General features: G+C 36.0%; 2 protein-coding genes across 4 annotated transcripts in view; one reads left to right on the forward strand and one right to left on the reverse strand.

The window, feature by feature from the left end:
* The window catches only part of kctd15a (potassium channel tetramerization domain containing 15a), a 572168-nt gene that overhangs the window by 226483 nt on the left and 318337 nt on the right, over positions 1 to 27348 (forward strand). The window lies entirely within an intron of this gene.
* Positions 3014 to 26895, reverse strand: erc1a (ELKS/RAB6-interacting/CAST family member 1a). Of its 3 annotated transcripts, XM_084095705.1 has the most exons (19): positions 26727 to 26895; positions 24561 to 25384; positions 21262 to 21639; positions 20173 to 20247; positions 18954 to 19109; positions 18705 to 18872; positions 18458 to 18625; positions 16959 to 17096; positions 16628 to 16768; positions 15329 to 15469; positions 14347 to 14540; positions 14053 to 14064; positions 12598 to 12685; positions 12335 to 12466; positions 10960 to 11120; positions 9280 to 9427; positions 8922 to 9023; positions 5515 to 5681; positions 3014 to 4090 (listed from the first exon to the last, which is right to left on the reverse strand). In XM_084095705.1, exons 2-18 carry the CDS (start codon positions 25245 to 25247, stop codon positions 5628 to 5630), a joined length of 2943 nt encoding a protein of 980 aa, XP_083951831.1. In that variant the 5' UTR covers positions 25248 to 25384; positions 26727 to 26895; the 3' UTR covers positions 3014 to 4090; positions 5515 to 5627. The 3 variants fall into 3 exon arrangements, with proteins under 3 accessions (XP_083951831.1, XP_083951832.1, XP_083951830.1); XM_084095706.1 differs by lacking the exons at positions 14053 to 14064; positions 26727 to 26895 and adding an exon at positions 8139 to 8195 and having other exon boundaries at positions 24561 to 25376; XM_084095704.1 differs by lacking the exons at positions 14053 to 14064; positions 26727 to 26895 and having other exon boundaries at positions 24561 to 25376.

Genomic DNA, 27348 nt, shown 5'->3' on the forward strand with positions numbered 1-27348 from the left:
TTTCAAGCTTTTTAAACGCACCAGAACTGAGAAGCAGAATGTGATTTGTCAAAGTCATTTGTGTTGGCTGACCCTGACATTTAATCTAAACCATCACAGTTACGATCAGTCTTTAATCTAGAACATAATGCACTCTCTGCATATGTCATTTCCTTTCTCGCATGTGCAGATATGCATATGTGTGAGAATTATGATGGCAGCAGCTTCTCAACATCCTGCCAATAAAGCAGCATGCCCCACACACAGACATATGCACCCAAGCCACAGAAGATTCACAGTTGCATTGGAGTTCTAAAAAGTGACTAAAGGTCTATTCAGATTGGACTATTTTCCTAGGTATTTTTTGTTTCTTTCATACTTTCATTTAAACCATGAATTGAACAAGCCTGTATTTTTCCCACAAAACCTCTAACAATTTTGAAACAAAAAATTACTGCTTTCAGGCATCCTCTGAGAACTCTTATCCCACCTGGACGGGAGTGTCTGTGATTATGGTATTTATACAGTAATGTATGATATTGTTGTCAGAAATTATTCCTTATTTACCATATGTTATTTGAATGTAATTTTGACAAACATGTTCTAAGATATTGGTCTTTCCCCATTCAGGTAGATTGCATGACAACAAACAGCTGCCAAGATGGCCACCGAGCAGACTAAGTTGCCTTCAAAGCATTTTGGTAATGCCTACATCCAATGGACATTTCCAACTTAGTTAAACTGCAGAAATCCAAATCCCATTCGAAAGAGCACATGTATTGACACATGTCCTTTGTTTGCATCTGCAACTCAATGTTGATGTTAAAGAGATGTGTCCGACGCCACATCAAACTGAAAATGTCATTACGAGAAATGTTGTAACATTCGTTTAAACAACGGAGCCATAGTAGTCCAGACTTTAGGCAAGAGTGGAAAACATTGAGTCCAAGTCTCTCTAATTTAATTTTTTTTTTTTTAAAATAAATCCCCTCACCAATGTTTACAATGTCAACCTGTGTCCAAACAGAATTGATCGTCTTTAAAGTATAATCTTTTATAGCGCTCAGCAGTGGATGTATTACGAGCCAACTCCCAGTTTTATTACCACTAATCAAAAAAAGCCTTACCATTTATAGGCAGGACTGTTATTGTTTGGTGCCCTTTATGATGTCACAGTTTGAAATCCTTATGGGATGGTTCAGCCCATCGGTGTCTGTGTAAACACTGAGATTTTTCCATAAACCAACTCGTGCAAACATTTGACCTGCAGGCTGCGTTCGAGTACCACATTAGTGACTGCTACTGACACATTTGCATGATGTAGTAGTGGTTATGTAATTTCGATAAAACAACACACAAGTGCACTCAGACTGTTTTCTAACAGTTATATAACACTAATGAGGCAAATTCTGTGGGAAACCCAAAGCTGATTGTAAGTGATTTGGCCGCTTTTAACCAGATTTTCAAACTGGAGAAGGGACATCTGGAGTTAATGGTTACAGTGCATCAACAACAGATAACGTCAAGACCGATTGTTTGCATTACAAAAGCCTTGACTTAATTAAACCGTTGGCTAATGCTTGTAAGGATTCCTCTCATTGTTGCATGCAATGAGACTTTTTGACTTCAGGCTTTTGTTTCTCAGTGATGAATATCTTGGAATCAATTTAAACAGTTTAATTGTAAATTTGTGCAGGGTTTCAACCCTCCAATCTGCACAAATGTCTGAAATTACACTAATTGTAATGTAATAAATATGACAAATCAAATATTGGGATCAGTGATGGTGTCAGACTTGCAGTATGAGAGATCACATAGGATTAAACTTATTCTCACAAAAAGTCGAAATAATTACAGAATCTTAATTTTGGGGTGAAGTACTACTGTAGCGAAACGATGACAGGGTGGGTGTAAATTTAGTGTAGGCAATTTTTAAAGCTGCAAATGAATAGAACATGACATGTAGTCCACGTTAAGTCAGCTGTGATTTAAAACAGATGTTTAGTTACTCTGCCAATCAATTACTTTTTCTCCGTGGGACACAGAGTGTATATTGTACAGAGTAGAACATACAAATCATTTTAATTTCTGAATTTCTTCTCTATTCCATTTGCTTGAAAGGAAACCTTGGCCACTGCTGCACAACAGCTCAAAATATCTCAAAATAAAGCATTTAAAGGGGTGGTATAATGCCCTTTTCACAAGATGTAAAATAAGTCTTTGATGTCCCCAGAGTGTGTATGTGAAGTTTTAGCTCAAAATACCCGACAGATATTTTTTTTATTATGTTAAAATTGTCACTTTTTGAGGGTGAGCAAAAACGCACCGTTTTTGTGTCTGTCCCTTTAAATGCAAATGAGCTGCTGCTCCCGGCACAGAGGGCGGAGCTTCAACAGCTCGTGTCCTTTTACCTCACACAGACATGCACTGAAAATTTCAAAAACTTTTAGCATTTTATGTTCAGACTGGAGTCAGAAAGATGGAGATACTCAAGAAGAAGTGACAGTGTAGAATGCAACAGGACATTTCTGAATGGTTAGTTGATGAATTTATGTAGCTTATGTGTAGTTATCTTCTACTCATTGATTAGCATATTCTGTTATGATAATCTATAAATCGCGTTCCCGGGGGAGGGGTTTATGTCAATTTTAGGGTTGGTGATGTCACTAACCCTGGAGGAATGTCTGTAGTCCCTATACCAGCCGTCTGATGTAGTCCTTAAAAAGCGATTTCTTTAAAAGAAAATATCTCCCTTTGCTTTGAACTTTGAGCATTGTAACTTTGTAGATGTTGTTTATGCTCAAATAGCAACATTACACACTAACTAAAGTTAGGACAGTGAAATTACAATCAACCACCCCTTTAAAGCTTTTGTAAACCGGACAGCTAGATTTTTGAAAATATCAGAAAACTAAAAGTTGCTGTAGCCACGCCCACTGTTACATTTCATTGGTCCAGAATGTGTATTTATATTTTGCTTAATGGTGAAATGTATATCCCAACACAAGCAGTAAAAGAGACTTCAGAGAGTGAAAACACTGATAATACATATTTATATACATACACATTTATACAAATTCAGAACACCCATACCCGTGTCTTTTGTCTGATTTGATCATCTCTTGTTTTCTTTTTAATTGTTTTGTCTTTTGTTTTTTTTAGTGGACTATCCATCTTTTATTGTAATTTTAATACACGAAGACAATAGGCCACAAATGCAACATAAAAAAATCCACTTTGAGAGAGAGAGAGAGAGACACACAATGATATCCATGTTTATGAGAGTACATAAAACCAGCAATGAGCTCTCAGAAACTGGTTATCAGGATATGATATGAAGATATTTGGGAGCCTACAATGTCCTGTCTAAGAGCTGCTAGAAAACAACTATAGTCTCAGTAAGCGAGAACTGTACTTTCTTGCGCAAACCCCTCGATGACTCCTTCATGAGCACTGCAAACTGTTTTCATATTTATTTTATGTCTATTCCATGTAGCAGCTGTTAATTGGAATTAAAGGACATATAGAACCTGATTTTTTTCCACCGACTTGGCGTCAGGTGTGACAAATAGACATCACTATCTATAAATGTTTACATCATGCTCTTGAAGGTGTCCTATAGGTTTTCGGTAAAGGGGAAGGGTCATCCAATGAAGTACAACCAGTGCAAGACGCTACCTAAACGCAGAATAGATCGAGGGTCCAATAGTCTTAATACTGAGTGCAGTAAATTAGCATAACACTTTTTTAATTGTTTAACGACAGTTTGGCATTCAGTTATGTTTATATAGCACCACCCATTGATCAGGTTAACATTCTAAATTAGTTTTTTTTTTTTACTCAACCATGATGACATATCAAGAGAACGAAATTAAAATTGCATTCACGACTCAACTAACACTGCATATTTTCAATGCTGCACCAGTATTAAGACTACAGACTGTTACAGACTCTTTGAGGGCTCCGGTTTAGTTCAGGTGAGAGGTGAGGGCAGAGAGACAGTCGAGGAAGCTGGAGGGTTCGATCAGGGCCAGTTAGGTTCTGGAGGTCCAGTGCGGGGTCCAAGGATCCTAACTGCAGCTCCACACTGACTCACCATCCCAGGCTCCCACTAAAACCCAAAAAGAATTGTGAATCAAATCATATGCAACACGTTTTGATACCAGTAGAGTTTTCATTTGAAACATTTTAACTTTAGTGTGAATACTGATTATGTTCATTGCAAATAATCTGCCTGATATTTGTAATATCAAATAATATTTCAATAAATTATTTACAAAATACAAATACATACAAAATAATAATATTTTAGTATTTAAAATAATTCCTTATAATGAATTTTGTGTTCAGGTCAGGGCATGATTACTTTTACATTTTTTATTGCATTGTTTTTTTTAAATAATTAATTGTATTAAATTAACACTTTTCTTTAATTTCTCCATCACATCAGAAGCCCATTTCCGCTATATAAAAAAAATAATAGTTTTGGTAAATCATAAAAAGTCGAATTTATACATATTTATGTGACAAAAAAGTCGAAATTGAGATACTAGGTTATAATTATCTCATAATTATGAGATACACTTCCAAAATTATGAGATGTCAATTATGAATGGAAATTTTCTTTATCTCAATTTCAACATTTTACAGAATTTCGACTTATTTAAAAAAAAAAAATCTTCAATCTAAAATTTTTTGTCAATAGTTTTTGTCATAAATTTGACTTAGTATCTCAACTTTTTATGAGATGTCATAATTATGAATGAAATTTTTTTTGTCATAATTATAACTCTTTATTTCAATTTCAACGTTTTGTCAGAATTTCGACTTATGGTTTAATTTTTTTTTTGTCATTTTCAAGTTTTGTCAATAGTTTTTGACATAATTTTGACTTAGTATCTCAACTTTTTATGCTGTTAGTAAGATTATACCAAAGAATATTTTGTTGTTGTTGCGGAAATAGCCTGTTCATAATTATAAGCCATAACAAAAGTTTTTTGATTGACTTATGGACACCTAGAAAATTATAAAAGTACTCTTAAGCCGCTTTTCCACCGTCGGGCCAAACCGTTCTCATTGTTTAACAGTTCCACTTCTTGCCGATCCGGAGTTTTTTGGAATGTAATACAAATGCGTCAGTCATTGAGTTGGTATACGCAAGAGTGTACAGATGATATGAGATGTAAATAGCGACCGTGTTATGGAGAATAATTTTATTATTAACTTGTTTACTCTTGTCAAATCGCGATTGGCCAGCTACAGAGAAACTGGCAGTCAGGCAACAGACAATTGACCAATCCTGAGTGGCGATGCCACTTCAGAATTCCAGGCCGAGAAAGGTTTGTAATCTTGCAGTGCTGTCCCAGGCTCAAGTGGAAATATAACTGGAACTGTTCCTTACCGTTCTTAGAATCGTTCGGAAAAGCGGCTTAAGTAGGTCAGACATGACATAATTCAATTAAAATCTTAGACAACATATATGATAAATTACAGGATGCATAAAAAAATACATTATATCACTTTATATAATGTTACCTGTGAAAATGTGTGTGTCGTCACTGACGGTGGGTCCTGGGTAACTGGTGTGATGAGATGTGTGCTGAGTTGATTCTGTAAGTAAAGGGTTTTGGGGTGGTTGTACGGGATAATCAGGTGGCCAGTGTAGAGCTCCTGTGCACTGTAGCTCTCCGCCCAGATCTTATCTACAGAGCAGAGAGACTGTCACTACCACAGAACTAAGGATTGTGGGAAACAGACAGTCTGTTCTCATGCGTCTGCAAACTTTAGCTTGCTGGGGCTGATCTTGTTCAATGCAAGCACATCATTTCTATCAGCACGGTGCTTTGAAAAGACATATTTTGGCATGCAAACACATGCTTTTTAGACATGACGAGACAAGACATTACCCCAAAACCCTAAGATTTCATGTAGTTTAATTTCATTAAACTATTGTGACTGTTTTTTGTTGTTGCTTTTATGGCTGGGCTCTAAAAAAGGAACCATGTATGTCATTACGTTGTCTCTTAATGTGATTTTAGTTTATTTGTTGTTGATAACTTCCCTCATTCTGGGTCTTACCTAACTTCCGGAGAACATTGGTTTAGTTAAATACTGATAAAGAGTAATGAGCAGTCCTCATTTATTTAGTTGATGTTTCTGTAAACTGACAGCAAAATGGCATGTGCAGTAATCTCCTCTAGCTAGACCAACTCAAATTAATATGATATTTAATAATGCCTGCAGGGATTTCAATAATTAAAACTCACACAAACACAGTGTTGTTCAAAGGCACTCACCCATTCATTTAACTGAATAATAATTCAGCTATCTAATCTTGTCAGTTAATAGTTAAGGGTTGGTTAACGGTTGGTTGTGTCAGCTAAAAACTGTACATACATACATACACGACACCCGAAACGCGCACAGAAATCCACTTCACAGAAAGATTTGAGTTCTCTTTTGTGTCTTATCGTGCTAGAATGGACAGAAACATACAAAATTATGTCAAAGTGTCATATTTGGCAAGTATCCTTGTAAGTCTTAAATTAGTTAAAACGTGTCAAAACAATGTAAAGAGTTTGGAGAAAATCGAATGTGTCAGATCCGCTTCGTGTCATTAATGTTAATCAAACATCAGAAGACAAAGATTAAATCACTGCTCTTGACTGAATAACTTTTCTAGCTTTAATAAGGATTCATCTATATTTAATTTATACAGTAAAGACTATGCAGTCATATTTTACATTTGATTATTTAATTTCTGAATATTACTGTTAGACCTGCCTGAAAATCTTAAAGCACTGTTTATTTCATTTATATTTTTGTTTGATTCTATTAATTTGTGCTATTGCTTGTAATTTGTATATTTGTTCTTATTACTGACTGTTTCTTGTCTTTAAACAATTTTTAAACTTTATATAAGGTAGGCTAGTAGTTTTTGTTGTGGTATAAAAATTAGAATCGAGAATTGTGAAATTTCACTGGTAAAAAGTTGGTGTCATCATAACCTTATTTGTTATGGATTATATGGGTCAAAATGTATGTCAGTAGCAGTATTGGTATTGGTGAAACTGGCCTTCATTCATAGTACTTTATAAAAAGATGCCATTAAACAGTTATTTAAATGTACCATCTGTATGTTGTCTCTACATTAATTTGGAGATTCACAGTGAAATTATGTATTACAATGTAAAAAATATATTATACATTTTAATGTTAGGTGCGATTAATTACAGAAAAATGTGCAATATGCGGATTGGTGCTCAAGAAACATTTCTTCTCATTTTCAATGTTTAAAACAGTTTTTTTTTTTTCAGGATTCTTGGATGAATATAAAGTTAAAAAGAACAGTATTTATTTTAAATAAAAATCTTTTGTAATATTATAAGTCTTTACTGTCATTTTAGATCAATTTAATGCATCCTTGCTGAATACATTTCAGAATTTATGAATATTTAGTACACCAAATGCATAAACTTTGTTTGTTTCCAGATATAAATTACATTTTGAATCATAGATTCTCAATGTGGTCTCAAACCTCACTGTGTACAGGTATGTACATTATTTCATATTTGTAAAAAACATATTTAACTTTGTACTGGACATTTTCTTACCAGTTTATATACAGATATATTTTTTTGTATTTTGTATTTGTTTAATTTTATTGACTTTGTACCCCTGATAATTAAAAATGCTTATCATGCTTAACCATTTTTTTTGTTTTTGTTTGTTTTTGGGAGGAAGAGGCGGAATTGAATCTGGTGAGGGCAAAGAGAGTGTGGAAACTTCATAGTCTTAATGCACCATCTGGGATTATGTTTAACCACAAAACCATACATAGAGATAACAGGCTTAAAAAAAGGAGGGGAAAAACAAAACCAGAGGGAATGAGATTTGTAGACTATTTCATAGCAGTGCAATTATAAATAAATTATGTAGGTTTTATATCAAAACAAATAACCTTTGAGATATTAAAAAAGGGCTCAAATATTTGCTATTTAAAAAACTTCCCACTGGAAACCTAAAAAGCATGTTTGCACTGCTATGACATGGTCAATAATCTCAAACAGGCACAGCGAGACAGGCAGGGTTTGATGTCACATGGGGAGGAACAGGGCAGCTGAGATTGGCTTTTACATGTCCATCAAAGAAATGCTCACCCTTCTAAAACAAAATGGCTGCCAGTGAGGCTATGCCCAAATGCCCTCCTCATCATCCTATTGGTTAAGAGATGGCAGGGTTTTAGCCAAGTGCAGCATGGGAAAAAAGATCAGGTTAGTATGCGAATATATTCAAGTAGAAGTGACCCGTAAGCGCAGACGCAGGATCAGCTTTCATCGTATTTGATGTTATTATTGTAGTGTGAGGTTTAAGGGAAACTGATCCTGGATCTGCGCTTAGGGGCGATTTCTACAGTCATGAATAAGAATAAAATCCATAGGGTTGAGAAGTTATGATCAATATGAATGCAGTAAAAAGGAAATGATGGCGTCTGCGTTGGAGATGAGGGCAGCTCCAATTCAATCACGATAACGCGACTGCAATGGAAATGGACAATGGAGCGTCCGTTTCCAACTCAGTTTCTAATATTAATACTTTATTAACATGTATGAAACTGCCCACACCTCCAATTTGTCTTTCTTTAGCTTGCTGTTAAGATTAAGCTCCTATGAATATGAGATAAGCAAAATACAGCAAAGGTACAACTATTTCATATTCAGCCATTTTGAATTTCCACTGAAGAAAAAAAAGCAGATGACAGGAGTACACCATTTTATTAAAGGAACAGTTCACCCAAAAATGAATATTTTGTCATCATTTTCTCATGTTGTTATATGGGTTTGGAATGTCGTGAAGGTGAGTAAATGATGACAGGATTTTCATTTTGGGGTGAACCGTCCCTTTAACACTTTTCTGATGTTTGTAGAGGACCGGATTGTGACCTGATCGGGTGATTTTGGAGGCTTGTGGTTGGTCTGATCAGGTGGCGTTTTCAAGTAGCCATCGTCGTAATTATTCGCCATGAGCTTCATGCGATTCTGTGTCTAGGAGAAAAGAGGAGGCACAGATGTAAGGAAAGAAAGGGGGGTAGAAACGGATGAAAGCGAAAGGTTAGGGGGGTTGATTAGAGGTCAAGAATATATCATTTAAAACAAGCACATCAATAGACCTTGTTTGCATTCAGAAACCCACCAGTCAAAACAAAGATGTATTTTGTCTAGGCCTTTTAAGTTGAGCAAACAAACAACTTGACCTTGAGGACAAACAGATACGCTTTGAGCCTTGTGACGCAGTCCGTACCTGCTGTTTGAGTTGCTGCACCAAACGATCTTTCTCCCTCCGCAGCTGAGCCACTTCCTCTTGTGTCTTCTTTTTTTTGGATGAAGACAGCTCAAGCAAGGCTATGTTAGCATCTTTTTCACTTATGGCTGCCAGCAGAGCCTCCTGTCTGTGAATTACAATTGTTTAAAGTTATACAAATATTTTTTCGTTAACTAAATTAAAAATATATCTATCTATATACCTGGTTGAAATGATTAGAAGTCGAAGCCTAATGTCAAACAGCACTTTACGGAAGTACTGTGGAAATGCTCTTCAAAGCAACTGATCACATTGACAGTGACCAGGTGTCTTGCTAAACTCAACAGAGCAGGTTAAAGGAGGTTTGCTTTCACAAGTACAAAATATCTCTGTGGAAAATGGATTTTGTCAAAATGACTGTGCGTAATTGTCTCAGAAAGACAGAAATAGCTTGTTTATTCTCAGTTTTTCTATAGATTCCCAGGAGCACGGCTGAAGTATGAAGACAGAAATAGCGAGCAGAACAAGCCACGTGCAGAATGAATCATCCTCTGCATTTATGATGGTATGAAAAACATTTGTTCACTCTAATTTTACAGCCTATTTTTCTGTCATGATGTTTATCTCTGTTTACGCTGTATTCATTGATTTATATTATTAACACTACAGCTTGCCAAAGTGACCTCAAAATGAAGTCTGATGAAAAAGATGGTTATTTAATGATTTAAATATCTGATCTGGAAAGCAATTTAGATCATTCATAACACAAATGTGTCTCCTGCATTAAAGGCAGAGGAAGATACAATATTCTTTAAATCTTTGCAATATGCTGTTTGTTGCTGTTCCTGCATATTATATTGTACGTTGATGCATGACTAAGAGGGACTCGAATGCATGAGCAGATTAAGTTTAAAGTTTAAATTAGTGAATAAATAATGAAGATTATGATTGCAACTAAGTTATCATTTTGATAACCAATAGGTCAAATCCCACTGTATCAAATCAATACAACACTCATTTTTATTGTAGATGGTCTAATATCCAATACAGGTTCTTTATTATCATTGATGGTCCTATGAAGAACCTTTAACATCCATGGAACCTTTCCATTGCACAAAAGGTTCTTTTAGTGGAAAATAGTGCTTTAAATTATTAATTAGAAATTATTTTCTTTACACTAAGAAAAAATGGTTCACTGAAAGGTTCTTTGGGGAGCCCAAGATGTTTCATCACTTTTGGAACCTTTACTTTTAGAAGTGCTACAAGACTACAAGCGAGTGAGGCAACTAAACTAGATACGGTGTAATTAAGAGATTTATACTGCTTTCTAGACAGCTTTATGGATTATAACGGAATAACTCTGTGCACGGACAGTCAGTGAGTTCACACTGTGCTCAGATAAATGAAACTATGTAAACTAGCATTGGTCGTAAAGTTGGTCATTTAATCACTGTCTTGATGTACTGATGTATAAAACAGGATAAAGTCATTAAGGAACAGTTTGTTTTGGATGTGTAACCTGCGTAAAAGAATATGACCTGCAGGTTCCCCATGCAAAATTAGTGTTGTAATTTCACAAAATGTTCACAAACCCTCTTCGTTCTATCAGCCTTTAGTGAAGTTTTCAGACTTTTGCAAGCACCGTTATGGCAAGATGTAAAAAGAAAGTTGGTAACGTACTTCATCTCCAGCACTTCCTCCAGATGTCGCCTCCTCTCTGCCCTCAGTGTGGTCAGATGAGCTTCTTTCTCAGCCAGAGACTGTTGGGTGGACGACATCTTGGCCTTCATGGACTCAAGCTCCAGCTTCACCTTCTCCATCGCTCCAAGTAACTCTTCCATCTTTTTAAGAAATCATCAAAAGGTAACTTGTTCATTATTGTTTATTTTGTACTTCACAGACTAACCGATGTTTGGGAAATGTTTGCGGGCGAAATCCAATCATTTCAATAGGAATTAGGAATGCATTCCCATGCAATTAGGAATGTTGCGTGAGGGCGATTCATATTTCAATTAAATTCACTGTTCTTTATATAGTGCTTTTCATAATACATATTGTTTCAAAGCAGCTTTACAGAAAATGCATGTTTCTACATTACAATTTAGAGTAATCTGTTATCTGAGAGGTCACGCATTACGCAAATTCGCCATTTTGACCAAGAAAATGTTGCTTGGTTTGAAAGTGACTTCTTTGTGACTTTTTCGTTAATGTGACCGCACCTTAACTAACATATTATGACCAAATGCAAAAAACATTAAACATTGACTGATCCTGAAACTGATCCTAAATGTTTTCAGCTAATTCAGCTAATCTCTACTAGAAAATCCTAGTAAATCGGGCTTTTGGTGGTATTAAATGTTTTCTAGCTGGTCTAGATGGCCCATAAGCTAGTGGGACACAGTTTGACCTGGTTGAACATCTTGGTTAAGCTTGTTAGTGCTGGTAGACTACATTAGACCAGCAAGAAACTGGCTACCATGTTCCAAAACTAGCTTGACCATTTTAACCTGGTATGAGCTGGTTTCTCCAACGAGGGAATACAGAATGTATGGATGTAAATCCCACTTTTGGTTTTCTTATCCTGATTAAATATTTTAGAGCTTGGCATAACTTGAAAAATTTGCAATTATAAAAATGCCCATGGAGTTTTAAGATTTTTTAATATACATGACTTTTCTAGGTCTTGAAATCACACTTTAATAAAAGCTGGCTTCCTCATAGGAGAAAAAAAAAATCTAATAAGAAATATCTTGATTTTTAGTTGTTTTGAACCCCCACCCTCTCACACACACACTGTTTGCATGGTAAAACACTCTCAGAGAAGTTGTCTTTAAATTCATCCCCTTAAAAGCACCATCTCCACATACACATGCAGATAGACGTCTTTGATAACTGCGTCATGACTCGCTGCTATTTTGAGCATCTTGTGTCAAGAGCATTTTTAAGATGGCTAAAAATCGTTTTTAAAGAAATAGTCAACTAGTTATTCACGTTACACATTTACTAGTCAATTCTGAGCATTTGTCATTTTTCTAGTAAGCACTGTAGTGTTGACCTGTTTCTCCTGGTGGGTTCGTGCGGCCTCCTCCTGTGCCAGAACCATCTCCCTCTCGGCAGTCATTTGAACGCTCTCTCTGAGAGCCTCCTCCAGCTCCTCGATGCGCTCTGCCTTCTGCCGCAGGGACTCCTGGGGTAGACAAGGCTCAGCTCATCATAAGCACACCAGCAGAGTTTGACAGTGTTGGAAATATACAGGGATCTGTCAAAACAAAGGAGCTTATGCCAAAGCTGTCATAACTATCCCTCTGTACGGCTCACCTGCTGTGGGCCATCGTTGACATTTCTGCCCTTCCCTGGTGGCTCCTTGTGTTTGACAGAGGACTTCTTACTCTGCTCTTTCATTTGCCTGAAACATAAACATTAAGTGGTTGTGAGAGGAACTCTCTGGGGTTTAATAGTTTAAGAGTTTTGGGGCAGAGGGGTTTATAACACTAACTATCTAATAGCTCTAAAAAAGAGCTGGTTTATTATTGATCAATAAATATCACCAAGCCTGATCACATGTATAATAACTTCCTTGTACTCTTCATAAAGCTAAAACAGTGATTATATGGAGGAGTAAAATACATTCCCTTGCTTTTTTTTGCACTTAAAGGCACACTATGCAGTTTCCGTTTTTCTCAAACAGCGACCCCTAGAGTCGCTGTGGAGTACTTGTATTTAACGTTACTGTCGTAAATACCACTCACGCAGAGCCGTCTCTGCACTCTTCCGACCGCGCTTTCTTCGTTTTCTTCGTCGACTCTGCCATGATTCACGTCTGAAACGCGCGCTATAGTGTCTTCCATAGAGGCTGCTTCATATGTTGTTGATGTATGTGACGTTGTGCCGTAAAGAAAGTCGTGATTCTCGCGAGATTTGGCGGGGCGCCACCTCTCAAACTTGCATTGCTGGTTTTGCCAGCGGCATCCCCCCCCCGCCTTGCTATCAGGATGATTCGCCCTACTACGAGTTTGTTTACCATCGAAATGATTTCGAAGCTGTTATATTAAGGTACAAATCTTGCATAGTGTGCCTTTAAAACCTCATGAAATCGCTTTATGAACGCAACTTTCCATGGGACATATTGAAGGGCTCATCATTTTATTTGAAAATGGCAAAAGCCTTTATTTATGTCAACTATGATCTATGATTTGCTACTTACTAGTTCATTTTAGAGATCATGTGATTGGAAATTAGGGATACACAATATATCGGTTACATTGGTTATCTGATAAAATGTATCTGATATTTAATGTTCAGATATTAAATTTTTTTCATGCTTTTTCATTATTTAGATTAAGTTCATCTTGAAAAATTTTAATTATTAATTTAATAACACTTTTAAATGTAATCTTTAGCAAACATTTTTCATACTGCAAGTTATAATTTTTGGATTCCCAAATTCACTTGTAGCATTTAAAATGACACTTGTAGCATTTAGTTTTTAGTGTTTTATTTTTAATTTATTTAGACAAAATAGTATTGAATTTATCGGTTGTCAGTCATAACATGAAAATAATGATCGGCCAAAATTGTAAGATAGGTGCATCCCAAGAAAAAACAATCTGTACATTTTCAATTCGTATGTCTAAAAGCTTTTTTTGTCATTTTAAATTTTAAGGGTTCACTAGCAGTTGACTTTTATTTCATGGGGTCTTTAACAGGTTTAAATTTTAATTCTTGAGGACTTAGTCCATTTATGTGTGTGGAAGTACACATGTATCTACTAACCTGGAAGCCACACTAGGTACACATTTCCAGGTGAAAAAGAGGGAGACAAAAAGCAGAAAAAAAATACTTGATCAGTGTTTCAACACACAACTCAAAGGGGGGAAAGAAGCCCAGTCAAAACATTAGCCTTGTCAAACACAGACACGGAAAACGTTTTGACGGTGATGCTTAAACACGGCAGCAAAAATGGACAAAGACGTAACATGTTTTGACTGCTACACCAATGAAAAAAGATAATCGCATTTAAAAAAAGAAGTGAGAGCAAACCATGGTGAGCAGGGGAAATAGACTGACCTCTCCAGCTCACTGATTTTTCTGTCCTTGTCGTTCTTCTCGTTCTCCATCTGACGCAGGATGTCTAATAGACGATCGACTTCAGCCTGGGCTTTGGCGGAGTCCTCTCTGTGTCTGGCCACATCAGCCTCGAGTGAAGAAATCCGCTCAGATATCTCTGTGTTGGCCTGTGCATTGGCCGCAGCACTCTGGACCTAATAGATGAATGTGATATAAACACAACTTACACAAACTCAAATATATAAGTCCGTGCTTACTCTCCCATTTGTTTGTCCTTTGTAGTTTACAATGGCTTCGTTTCAATTCGCATACTTGTTCTATGCACTGTGTTCCTATATGTTCTACCAAAGTATTTCCCTGACCTTTCCCGTTTTTAATAAGTTTTAGATTGCTGGGTGGAATTTCATTTAAGTATATAATGTACCAATCTTTTGAATAAACAGATTTAAAGGGATAGTTCACCCGAAAATGAAAATCCTGTCATTATTTACTCACCCTAATGTCATTCCAAACCTTTATGCCTTCATTTCTTCTGCAGAACACAAAAGAAGATATTTTGAAGTTGAAAACCAAACCGTTTTGGTTCCCATTGACTTCCATAGTTTGTTTGTTTTTGTCCATACAATTTCATGGGAATTTCTGTTTGATTTTCAACTAAACAAGGGTGAGCATTTTCATTTTTGGGTTGAATCCCTTTAAATGATTATATCTGTTTAAACGGTTTCAGTATATGTTTACTCTACAATTTTTCTCTACAATATCTGGCCACATAAATATTTTACAGAAGAGCAAAAAAATGTACTAATTTATTTTATTTTACTAATTTCCATGACCTTTTTAAGACTTATCCATGCCGGGAAATCGCATTTGTAAAAAGTATTCAATTTTTTTACTAACATAATACTATAATCTTTTAGCAATCTTTTACAAGTGGATAGTATGCAAATATTGAGGTTCAGCAAATTAGGACGCTCTCGCTCACCTTCTTCAGTTGGTTCTCGAGCTTAGTGCATTCCTCCCTCCTCTGCTCGAGGGCGATCTCCAGGCTTTTCAGTTTGGAGTCTTTCTTCAGGCCAGATGAGGCCAGTGACGATGCATGCTCTTTGAGGTCCAGCAGAGAAGTCTGAAATCAAACTTAGCATTGAGGTATACAAGGTGTACAACTTACACTTTTAGTATACATGTACCTTTAGAAGCTCATGGCATGATAGGCACTCAACCTGTCACATAGGATACATGCTTTGGAACTTGTAAGTATGTTTCCCACCTTACTGAGGTTGACCACCTTACTTATATGAGCAGATTTCTCTTTTTAAAATCTCTATAAAATTGTATTACACATAATAGAGAAATCAGGTCTGACCTTATTTCATAATAAATATTTCTTAATCAGTAATTTGTATTGTTTTTGAGTAAAAAACAAACTAAAAATCCTTAAAACAACATAGCAGGGTTATTATTGTAAACTAAGACTTAACATATAAAAAAAAAATGGTCAATTTAAATATTGAAATATAAATATAACATGAAAAACTTTAAACAAATATTACTGAAATAAGTTTAAGTTGAAACACTAAAATTACTTACTGGATATATAATTACTAAAAAATAAAATAAAAAATAAAACAGAACTAAAATGAAAAGTAAAAAAATATAAACATAAATAGTCATATTTTTTTTTAAAAAACATAAAATTACTAAAAATGTAACTCAAATTAAAATGAAAACTTAAAATAAAAGCTTAAAATTCAAAATATTAATAAAAACTAAAAATCCAAAATTTGCATTGCAACAGATTTACTTGAGATGCAAAAATTGTGACAAAACTTGTTTCAGAAAATATCTGAGTTTTATTTGTGTTTTATTTGTTTAATATTAAATAGCAAAATTGCATGATATTAAAACTTGCTTTCAGAGAACAGATCTTGAATTAAGTTTCTTTTTCTCAACCTCATCGGCCAATAATATTTTCTCACTTTAAGCATAAACTTCACTTTATTTTGTTATAATCTATTTGCCAGTGGGGTAAGAAAAATAAACTTGTTTTCATATAATATATCTTGAATAAAGTTTTAGTATCTTAAGCAATTTTGCTCTCAAGTAAATTCAACCTAAAATATTTCTACATGACAAAAGATAAATTACATTGTTTTGTGTGGTGTTTTGTGCCCAATTCAAAGGTGCATGTTATTCTACAGCAACAAAAAAAAGATCATAATCATGTAATGTGCTTTTAATGGCATTTCTTGTCCTCTTTCCGGACTGGTTGTTGATCTCTAACCTCTCGGTCTGACAGATCTCCCTGCAGAATGCTGACTTTCTCCTTTAACTCCCTCAGCTCTTTTTTACTGCTGTCCAGCTCCTCTGCTTTCTCGCGCTCCTCGCGGTCACGTTGCTCCTTCAGACGCTCAATAATACGTTCCTGTTCAGAAGTGTACACATTAACACAGCGCCAAGAATACAGCATATACAACGAACATGAAATGTTTATAACTAAGCACAGATGTTCCGACTCCAGATTACGACTGTGCCGATGCCATTTGGACGTGCACCAACGTTTAGTCCTGTAGTCTGGTTGGAGTGTTATAGCGTCCTCTAGAGGTGATCCTCACCTTCTCAGCCAGTGAGTCCTCCAGTGTAGTGAGGGCTGTGTCTGTATTAGACGTGTCTGTCTGTAGAGACTTCACCCTCTCTCTAAGGCTGCTCATCTGCTTCTCTTTATCCCTCAACTGCTCCTGCAGGTTTTCAATCTGAAACACAGGAGTTTTATATACATCCAAATTTTTACTGAAGTGAATTTTCAACATTTTCCAAGAGTATTTTTTAATAGTATTTCCTGCATTTGAAGGAAAAGCTATTAGTTGAGCCATTGGCACAGCTTACCCCAAAAGTATCTGACACACTTTACCCCACAGCTATTTGGGAAAAATACTTCATTAAGTAATTCATGGTTAAAGTATAAAAATGTTCACTTACATGTTTGATACATGTTTTTAGACCATTGGATCATTTTGACATAAAATTTAAAAATTTAGTTAAAAAAATTGTTTTAGTATTTTAATGTAAAAAATGCATAATGTGCTCATACAAACATCTACAATGGTAATCTATAATTTGTTTATGCTAAAATACTATGCATACAGATATTGTTGTAATTAACCCTATATTAATTTACTATGATTTTACAGTAGCAATAACTAATGCAATAACAGTAGCAATAACTGTGCTATTTTGGTGGAAATTATTGTTAAGTCGTGGTATTTTGGAAGTCATCTCTATCAGTTTAACAGTATAATTGTATATTAGGTTCTCGTAGATGTATTTTTTAATGTATGGCATGTACTGTATGATTTTGTAACTTCAGTATTTTTTAGCATAGTGGATTGGTGACACGTTTTTTTTTGTTTTTTTATCATTTTTCTTTCAACTTTAAATCAGATTTTCTAGTGATCTTTATTCATTAGTTCAACAGTATTAATTAGGGATGCACCGATATGAAAATTTTGCCCGATACCGATAATTCTTTATATTTAAAGCCGATAACCGATATATTGGCGGATAAATCTAAATCCAAATTTTTATATAATTTTTAAGAACCTGATTACAAAAACAAAAGTCTCCCCATGTCCCAAGCACACAATTATAATGTTTTCATTATAATTTTATGAAGCCTATATGACAGACTTGCTTACCGTATTTTCCTTTTCAAAGTGATTCCAATCTTATTTCAAGCAATTCAAAACCATAATGTAGAACAGTACGCAGCGTCTCAGCTGAAGGAAATAATCCATTATTTATTGTCTTTAATATATCATCTACATTTTCTTATCAGGCCGATAACGCTAACATTAAAAATGAACATATATCGTCCGATACCGATATGGTGGCCGACATATCATGCATCCCTAGTATTAATTGTTCATTAGTTTTGTATGTTTTTATGTTTGGCATGTACGACTTTTGTAACTTTATTATTTTTAAGCATAGTGGATTGGTGACCCATTTCTGACGCATGCAGTAAGAGAACATTTCGTTCATTGTTATCAACGGTTTCCTGTAATGAAAAGTAAAATGAATAAAGACTCTTTGCACTGGTGAACCTAGCCCTCACTTTTTTCTGAAGGACGTTGACTTTACGCTCCTTGACATCCAGCATGTCCTTCAGATCATGGATTTCTCCGTTGAGCGTGCTCTTTTCTTCAGACATTTCCTGGATTTGCTTACTCTTTTTGTTTAACGTGGTCTCCTTCTCCTCCAGACGCAACCTCAGAGCATCCACCTGCAAAACAGTTGTGCGCAGCGGTCAGAGAATCTGACGGTGTGATGGGTGAAGACTGACCACTGGTGTGCTCTACTACCTCTGTCTGGAGAATAGCAGCACGTTGTTCTTTGGCAGTCAGAGACTCTTTGAGCACTTCAATATGCTGTTTGCTGTCAGAGAACTGGTTAGTCAGGGTTTCCAGCTTGGTCTGCAAGCCGAGGAGCTGGGTGTCCTTCCTGGAAAGGTCTTGCTTAACTTGGTCCATCTAGAAAAAATAATTTTCAACATTTGTTATTCATATGTGGGCTAATCCTGATGTGCTCTTCTAAAGCAGAGCATGCAATACCTTGTTCTTCATGAACTTGGTGTGGTTGCGGTAGACCTCCATCTGCTTGGCCTCCTCCTGCCGTTCTTCACAGCTGAGCATGCTACTGGATCGAAGCATCATGACCTGGTCCTCCAGCTCCCTGAGACCCCGCTCTAGAGAACTGATCTGAGACTCCTAAAACATGCGTCATAGGTTTGATGTCAATAATATCAACCAATCACAAATGTGCCAAATTTGAATGTGCAACTTGAAATATACTACAAAAGTTGCATGGTTTACTTTAATGCTACTTTTCTGTTGTGCCATTTTTGGTCACCGTTTACTTTAATTATACGAAACGTACATCCTGCCTAACATCATATACAGACGAAAGAAAATCATACAGGTCTGAGGGCGAGTAAATAATGACAGAATTTTTTTTTTTTTGCTGAACTGCTCTTGTGAAAAAGTGCTCTTATTGTACTGAATGTGCACTTAAAGTATGTTTTTTAAAAACTGTATTTGCAGGTAATATAGTATTATAAAAATAAAAGGCCACTTAAGTGTACATAAGAGTTTGTTTTGTACACTGTTAAAAAGTGCACTTTGTAATAATGTCAAATTAAAGGTATTAATGTCAAGTCATTTTAAAGCATTTAAACCATTTGTACACTTATTTTGATGTGTTGACTGACATAGTAAAGCACATGTAAATAACTTGATTATAATTGTAACTGTATTGTTATGCAATATTTAATTTAAAATCTAAATTTACTTATTTGCAACTATATCATTACATATTTAAATACATTACATAAAAGTTTCAATAGAAAGGACTATTTGTCAATTTAACTATATTTGTAATTATGAGATTACATATAAAGATGTACTTAACTCCTACTTAAGTGGGTCAAAAAAGCAATCTAAAGTTCACTTAATTTCATTTAAGTTAAAGCTAATTGCATTTAATTTGTCATTAAATTGCAATTAAGTGTCCAAATACATTAAATTCAGTTCACACTTATATATATTATTTTAAAGTATATTATTTCTCTTTTTAAAAGTATGATAAAGAGTACTTCCTTTTCATAAGGGTTTTAAGCTTAATAATAGTATAGTACAAAATATTGTTTGATATTTTACATCAGTTTGTATGTGTTTTTAATGCACTGATAGTCAAAAGACAAATGTGGTTCCTGCCATCGAACAGTATGTAAACAGATTAACACATTAATTAAAATAGGAGCTAAAGTACTACCTTCATCTCAATTACAGTCTGAAGAGCTTTGGTTTTCGTAGTCTCTGGCGTCCCCTCGAGGCGGCGATGCAGCTCCTGCAATTAAAGACACGGTTGGCACTTCCTTCACACCAGTGCCAGAAATAGAGCTCTCAGATATGTCATCATACCTTGAGGGAGAGCAGCACTGTTTAGTTTTGGCTGAATTTTCCATCACATTGCAGGAGCTGTACTCTATTATAAGTACAAATAGGGTCTCCTGCTATCTAGTTGTATTAAGTATCCTACTTTTTTGTGCTTTGAGGAGAATAGCTGCCATCATTATTTGACTGAATGTTGTATAATGGTGCATGAAGAGAGAATAGTCTTTCTGTTTTAATTCCCTGTATTGCCTGAAAATACTAAAAATTAATTTTTCCCCTTTTCTTTTTTAGCACATGTACAGTAAAAGGAGGTGCTTAACCTTCAGAAAATGTTGGTTGTCAACGTCAGGATGTCATACTAAATATTGTGCAAGCTGTTCAGACTATATAATGTCAAAATACAGTTTAAAAACAAATTTATTTTTGTTAAAATAAACATACATTAACATATATAAATATCATCTTATATCAAATTATTATCTAAAATAAAAAATAAAACAACACTACACCAAAGTGAGTATTGGTTGCAATTAACAGTAATACATGTGTATATATAAATGAAAGAAAATAATTTGTTTAATAATTTTTCTTATAATAACTTGGGTAATATGGTTGAGTGGTTGAGCATGACCAATGCAGACAAATTAAATGTGTGTAGAATTTTAGAAAACTTTTTAAGGAATATAAAAAAAAATTGTAATGTGGAAAATCATCTAGTAACAGGGTTGTGAGTAAAGAGCTAAACATTATTATTTGGAAATTAAAATTAAAAATGTTTTAATAATGTGAATATAAAATATTATATTAAAGTTATGACTTAATGTCAAATGACATAAAAATAATTATGTTTTTAAACAATTACATTATTTTTTAAACAACAGTGCACCAAATTTGCCATATGTAACAGTTTTTGAAATATAATTTTCATATTTTGTCATTTGTATTTTTAATTCGAGTTACTACACACCTCTCTCAAAGCCACTAGCTCTTTATCACGCTGTTCTAGAAGGTTCTCCAGGTGGTGCGCGTGCATCTCAGCATCTGCGAGGCGTCGTGTGCGCTCATGGTCCTCTTCACTGGCTTTAGCCGAGGGTCCCTTGCTGTGCAACATCTCCAGGAGCTTTTTGACTGAGTCATCACGGGCAGCTAGCGTCTGCCGCTGGGTCTCCATGCGAACCTCCATCTCCTCCAAGGTACGGCGGAGCAAGAACAGCTCTCGAGCCTGTCTCTCCTGCTCCTCGCTGGGCTCGCAGGCCAGCGGCTCCCCGGGTGGCTGGAGGAGCTGGTTCAAGTCGCGCTGGATACGCAGCTCGGCCTGCAGCGCCTGCACGGTTGTCTGCAGGTGCTGTGATGGACACGAGAATCATTTACTCACAATTCATTCAAAACAGAAATAATTTAGAGACATTGGCTGTTTATAGATTTTGGAACTGATATAAAGGAGAGTTAACAGCCAAGGAATCGAGGTTATCGGCTTCACGTCATAGCTTATCAGCTATTATCATATTATTTATAAAAGCATCCCACAGAAACCATCTCTTTATTCATCAGTGAATACAGTTCAATCTATAGTATCATCTTTCATACAAGCAGTAACATGAGTAATTACTAAGAACAGTTAAGATGTAAACATCTCATTTGTAACTACTATTGTCTACATCTTGAATTGGTAAAAACTGCTCAGATGGAGCAATATTTAGTGCATATTCTCCTGACATGTTGCGCTCGGTTGCTCATGTGGATGATGAAGGTTTTAGTGACATCCAGCTCTTTTCCATGCAATTACAATTAACAGAGACTTGGGTTTTCAGGCTTCAAAGCATCATAAAGGTATCATAAAAGATGTTCATATCAGTGTTGGCATTGTTAACTACTTATGTGGAATATAGAAATATTTTTGAAGCTTAAGCCCATAGTTCCAATTCACTGACCATCTAAGGCCCTGTTTACACCTGGTATTAAGATGCGTTTTGGTTGCTAGGATAACAAGTGGATGATTTAAGTACAGGTCTAAACAGGGTCTAAAACATTTTGAGCTTGTCCACTTTCGACCACTTCCAGAGGTAGTCGAAAACGCATTCAACCGAATATATTTGAACAGCCACAAAAGACGCCTACTCTCCGCCTACTGAGCTAACGAGTAAACATTATGGGAAGCGCGCTAACCAGACAGGATTTAAACTTTGTCGCCTGAATACCCAAATTTGGTTTGAAAATGAAAAACATACTAAGCACAATGTTCTCTCACCATTCCTGATTTCTAACACACACTCACCGCGTTTACCCATCCATATCCGCAACTTTAAGAAATCAGGACAGAAGTGGTTGAAAGTGGACAAAAGAGACGGATTAAAACACCAGGTGTAAATGGGAATGCGTCTCCTTTGACTACTTGTGATCCGATCGACCAAAACTCATCTTAATACCAGGTGTAGGGCCTAAAGAGCAACCAGTACAATTCTTCAAACTTTCCTTTTGTGTTACACATAAGAAAGCAAGTCGTTTCTTATAGACTTATAGACAAGTCGTTTCTTATAAGAAAGCAAGTCGTAGGTTTCGAACAACAAGTGTGTCAATTTTCATTTTGGGGTGATCTACGAGTTTAAGAAGATATTTATCTACAAACCATCATGCACTTGTCCTCAACACTAGTGGTAAAGGTGGCAAGGAAAAATGAGTGTATGCTAATTTTGTCATCTCTTATACTCTTCTTTACTCCAAATTCATCCATGTAGTATGCAACTACTATGTTGAAAACTTGATGGCAGCCAAAAGGCAACTAAACAGCAGTAATTATACATTTTCTTAATCATACACAACTGTGCCATAATTAATGGTACGATCTCATTAAGCCCAACAGGCACAAAACGAATGGCCAAGAATCACCAAATAACACATACTAAGAGTCAGAGCGCTCTGATGATTCGTGTGTTAGTTTCAATCTCAAGCGAATGGTGTGAGGAGCGTGATAATGCTGATTATGCTAGTGAATAACCAAGCTGTCATTAGCCTAGTACTGTACGCCCCATCGTCTGGGAATCTGTCATGACAGCCATGTTGCAGTGAATCATGGTTTGAAGCTAATCATTCAAATAAAGGGAGTGTTTAAAACGCAACATAGATGGAGGACTATGCCACTGTCACTGCTACCAAAACCCGTCTTAATATCTCAATGTCCATTTAAAAGGACCAAAGAATATCTGAAAACAGATTTTCATTCTTAATTAGCTCAGATGTATTGCTCATCGAGCATATTGTGGCTTGCAGGAATCAGGCTGTGCAGTGAGCCGCACGCAGCAGGACCAGGATGTCCATTTCAGGATTGGCCATTAGCGTCACCTCACAGCGGAGGTAGACTTTTCCTTCTCGTTTGAAGATGAGCTGGATCTTTAATCACTCAATTCTCAGTCACTCCTATAAATCTATGAAAATGCATTGATGCGATAAAAACGTGTTTATAAATAGCTGGTCATAACTAGTTTAAGCTTGTCAGTTCTACCTGACACATGCATTTCAGGGCAGTGTTTGGAATGGAAAACTATTGCACTGATTACTGAATACTGAGGAGTATATACTGTACACTGCTTGCTATTTTAAAGATAGCATGTATGACAATACGCATTATGAAGATGAACATTTTAAACAGTAGCATGCTACGCTGTTGTCACGTTAAGCTAGCGATGTCCTGTTCAAATAAAAATCTCCAAATTTTGCATGTTTTTTTTGGTAAATAAAAAATAATAACCTTGAATAATTAATCAAAAAGATGAAAAAACATGTATGATATTACAGATATTATGCTATCAAGCACAGTGTGCTCTGTATGATGCATATTTTGGCAAATATAGGGAGTCACTGTGCATACTAAAACATGCATACTATATGCACAGTATGCTTATTATATACTACAGAAATAGTATGGGTATAGTGATAGTATATATGTGTGTGCTGAGATGTTGAATAAGTTGTGTCCCAAAGGTTGTATTTATTTTACAGTTTATACAGTTATTTTAGTATTATTTACCTGTGTGTGTATATAATATATATGTGTATATATATAGTATTTATTAATATTTTAAATTAGCTTTTATTTTTATATTTTGTTTTCATACAAAACTACACTTTTATAGATATACAGTGCCTTTTAGTACTGATCCAGGATACTAATTTAAATCTAGATTCCTTTAACCACATGCTTCAATCCAGAAAACAATAAATTATCACTTATACTTAAAAAAACAAGCATATCCTGCCAGATGTACCCACCTGTGTCTCATCTTGCACTGCGCGGTACTGCTCCTTCCACACTACAATTTTGGACGCCTCGTCTTTGCGCAGCGCACGTTCCTTCTTCAGCTCCGGGCTCCAGAAGCTTTTGATGGAGCTCATGGACGAGCTGAGCTTGCTCTCCTTCACCTCGATCTCCTTCCGAAGGAGCTCGTTCTCCCTCAGCACCTCCTTGAGCTGGGCCTGGAGCTCCATGATGGTGTTGTCCCTCGCCTGACGTAGGGAGTGAGGAACGGTTGAAGCTGCATGGATCTCCCCTCCAAAGCCCATAGAGTCGGTCGACACTGCCGGCACCATGGCCATGTCAGGTGTGCTGCCTGTGACCGTTCCCCGGACCCCGTAGGGAATGCTGCCTCCAAAGCGTCCCGTCGCTACTCCGCTCTTAGGGAGGTCAGGGGAGGTGCCGATTGCGACCTCGTTGTCGCTCATGTACATCGGCCCGGACGTGGCGTAGGCGGCATTGAGAGATTGAATGTTCTCCATGGACAACGTCTTGCCTCCAGAACCGCCCGGGCCTCCGCCGCTGCCCCCCATGCTGTTGGTGCGACGGTGGCCCATGCGAGGTGACCGAGGCAGTCGTGGTGAGCGGCCCGAGTTGCCTTGGTTGTTTCTACCCCCGCCGTGATTATTGTCCATTTTGCTCACCGAGCGTGAACTTCCGTACATTTTGGTAAATTTACCCACCAAAAGAAATCTTTTTTGAGGAAATGTGCTACTAGGCAGGCCAGGTCATCTTCATCTCATGTGTGAGGAATGTGATCTGTCAAGCAAATGCTGGTATGATGTGTCTTTCAAATGGAGGCCTGTAAAATGAAATAAAAAGGCAAACCCCTCAAAACACACAAAATTATATTATATAATTATGTTATCTGTACCACAAAACATAGATCAAATTGGGGCAAAAATGACCCAGACATTTCAAATGTGGGGGTAATCCTCAAATATTTTCAATTGTAATTGTATCTAGAGTTTGATGTTGATACTGAGTATTTCCATAAATTGTATTCTAGGCCTATATTAGGATGGGTGTAATGCTTACAAAACCCAAAGTGACCTGTAGCTGGCATATATCTGTACTCTCTGTCTCAGAGGCTAGTTTTGCAGTGGTTGTTGATTAAAAACATTAAAATCACTGAGATCTATAATCTAATAGTGTTAGTGTCTATTGGGTTATGATATATTGTGCATTATTTACAGCTACTGATTTGCTTTAGTAGGTACTTATATAGACATCATTATAGCTGATTGTTCATATTAAGACTTATATCTCAGTATATTCTAAATGTATGTACAGCATGTTTAAAAATGCCCTCTAAAATGTACCAAAAAAAAAATCAATTCCAGGCAGGAAATAAAGCTACATTTTTTACAGTGGTTTCAACAAACAACACGAGCTTTTCCCCCACAACACTTCTACGTTAACATTACTATTGTTCATATCATTATTATTATACTATATCTTAATAGAAATCTGAATCGTGCTATGTACAATTACTCTCATATACAAAAATAATTCACTAGCTATGTAATAATAATGCATCTCCCATTTACACACCGAATGAGTGAATCGAAGGAAAGGTGGGGTTTTAATGTAGGCTCACACTCCAAGGTTATCAAACATTTAATGTCAACAGCTATAACAACAATATTATGGGATACTCAGCTAATGATTTATACTCTAAACACATATTCAATGTCCATCGCTGTCGATTCAATAATGTTGTTCTATTTAGGTGAAGCTTAGGCTTCTCACAGCGTTGACAAACCAACCAGAAGCGTCGGCATTTCCACACATCACCGTCAATGAGACTTGCAAATGCGCAAAATTACAGACTACAATTCTAATACAGTTTAGATTACGGATATACTAAACCTAATGTTCCGTAAAATCCAGTCTTGCAATCGCTCAGCCACAATCCTGAGCATCCTCCCTCAATGTCCTTCTTCTCCACCATTGCATGGCTTAACACATTTGCCTCCTCTTTTGTTAGTAATAGCTGTCCAGCAAATGCGACAGTAAATGAGAGGCGCTATTTGAATATCAATATATGTAGATATTAAATAACCGTAACCATATACGAGCATTCACTATTTTATAATAAACCACAATAGGGTTTTTTTTTTTCTCTCCAAAAATCTATTTACCTTGAATGGCTGGTCTATTTCATCCGAAATGTAACGACCGTCTGTCCAAGAGATGTGTGATATAGAGGAAGCGGCCTATTTTTCTTTGTATTGCTTTATGATTTTATTATTTGCAGACATACACCAGCATCTTCCCAGAGCTGGAGGACTTCAGTGACGTAACGCCTACGCTGCGCGCTCACAACACTCGCCTCTGAAATGCCAACGCCATGCTACGAAGGTCATTTTATTAAAAATAAAAAAATAAAAAATATTTATAAGTATATAAAACAAAATATGACATTCAATTGTCAATATTTACTGTGGTGTACATTTTTCAGAATTATATATCAAATATTTAATATATAGCCTATGCATATTTAGGCCTATTTGGAAATATATTAGCCTAAATATTTATATTTTTAACAAATATTTTTAATTTCTTTATTTTGTAATTTGGACAAAATATCTAGGCCTACTGTTCATTTAAAAAACAATCTGGTTCTTGTATATGGCATGATATGGCCTTTACGTGTATAATATTATCTTTATTTGCATCTCTGAATAGTCATCCTGCCTCAAACCATGTAAATTTCTAAGCTACACTTTATCACCTCCCAGTCAGTTTATAGATAGAGAGAAC

Source organism: Abramis brama, assembly GCF_963993115.1.
Source record: "Abramis brama genome assembly, chromosome: 20".
NCBI lineage: Eukaryota > Metazoa > Chordata > Actinopteri > Cypriniformes > Leuciscidae > Abramis > Abramis brama.

Excerpts from the sequence above, each read along its gene's own strand:
- erc1a (XM_084095705.1), bottom strand. The coding sequence starts at position 25,247 with ATGTACGGAAGTTCACGCTCGGTGAGCAAAATGGACAATAATCACGGC. Across the intron at positions 16,769-16,958 it reads AGGACTCACTGGCTGAGAAG|GAACGTATTATTGAGCGTCT; the intron begins GTGAGGATCACC and ends ACTTCTGAACAG. Across the intron at positions 15,470-16,627 it reads GAGATCTGTCAGACCGAGAG|ACTTCTCTGCTGGACCTCAA; the intron begins GTTAGAGATCAA and ends GTTTGATTTCAG.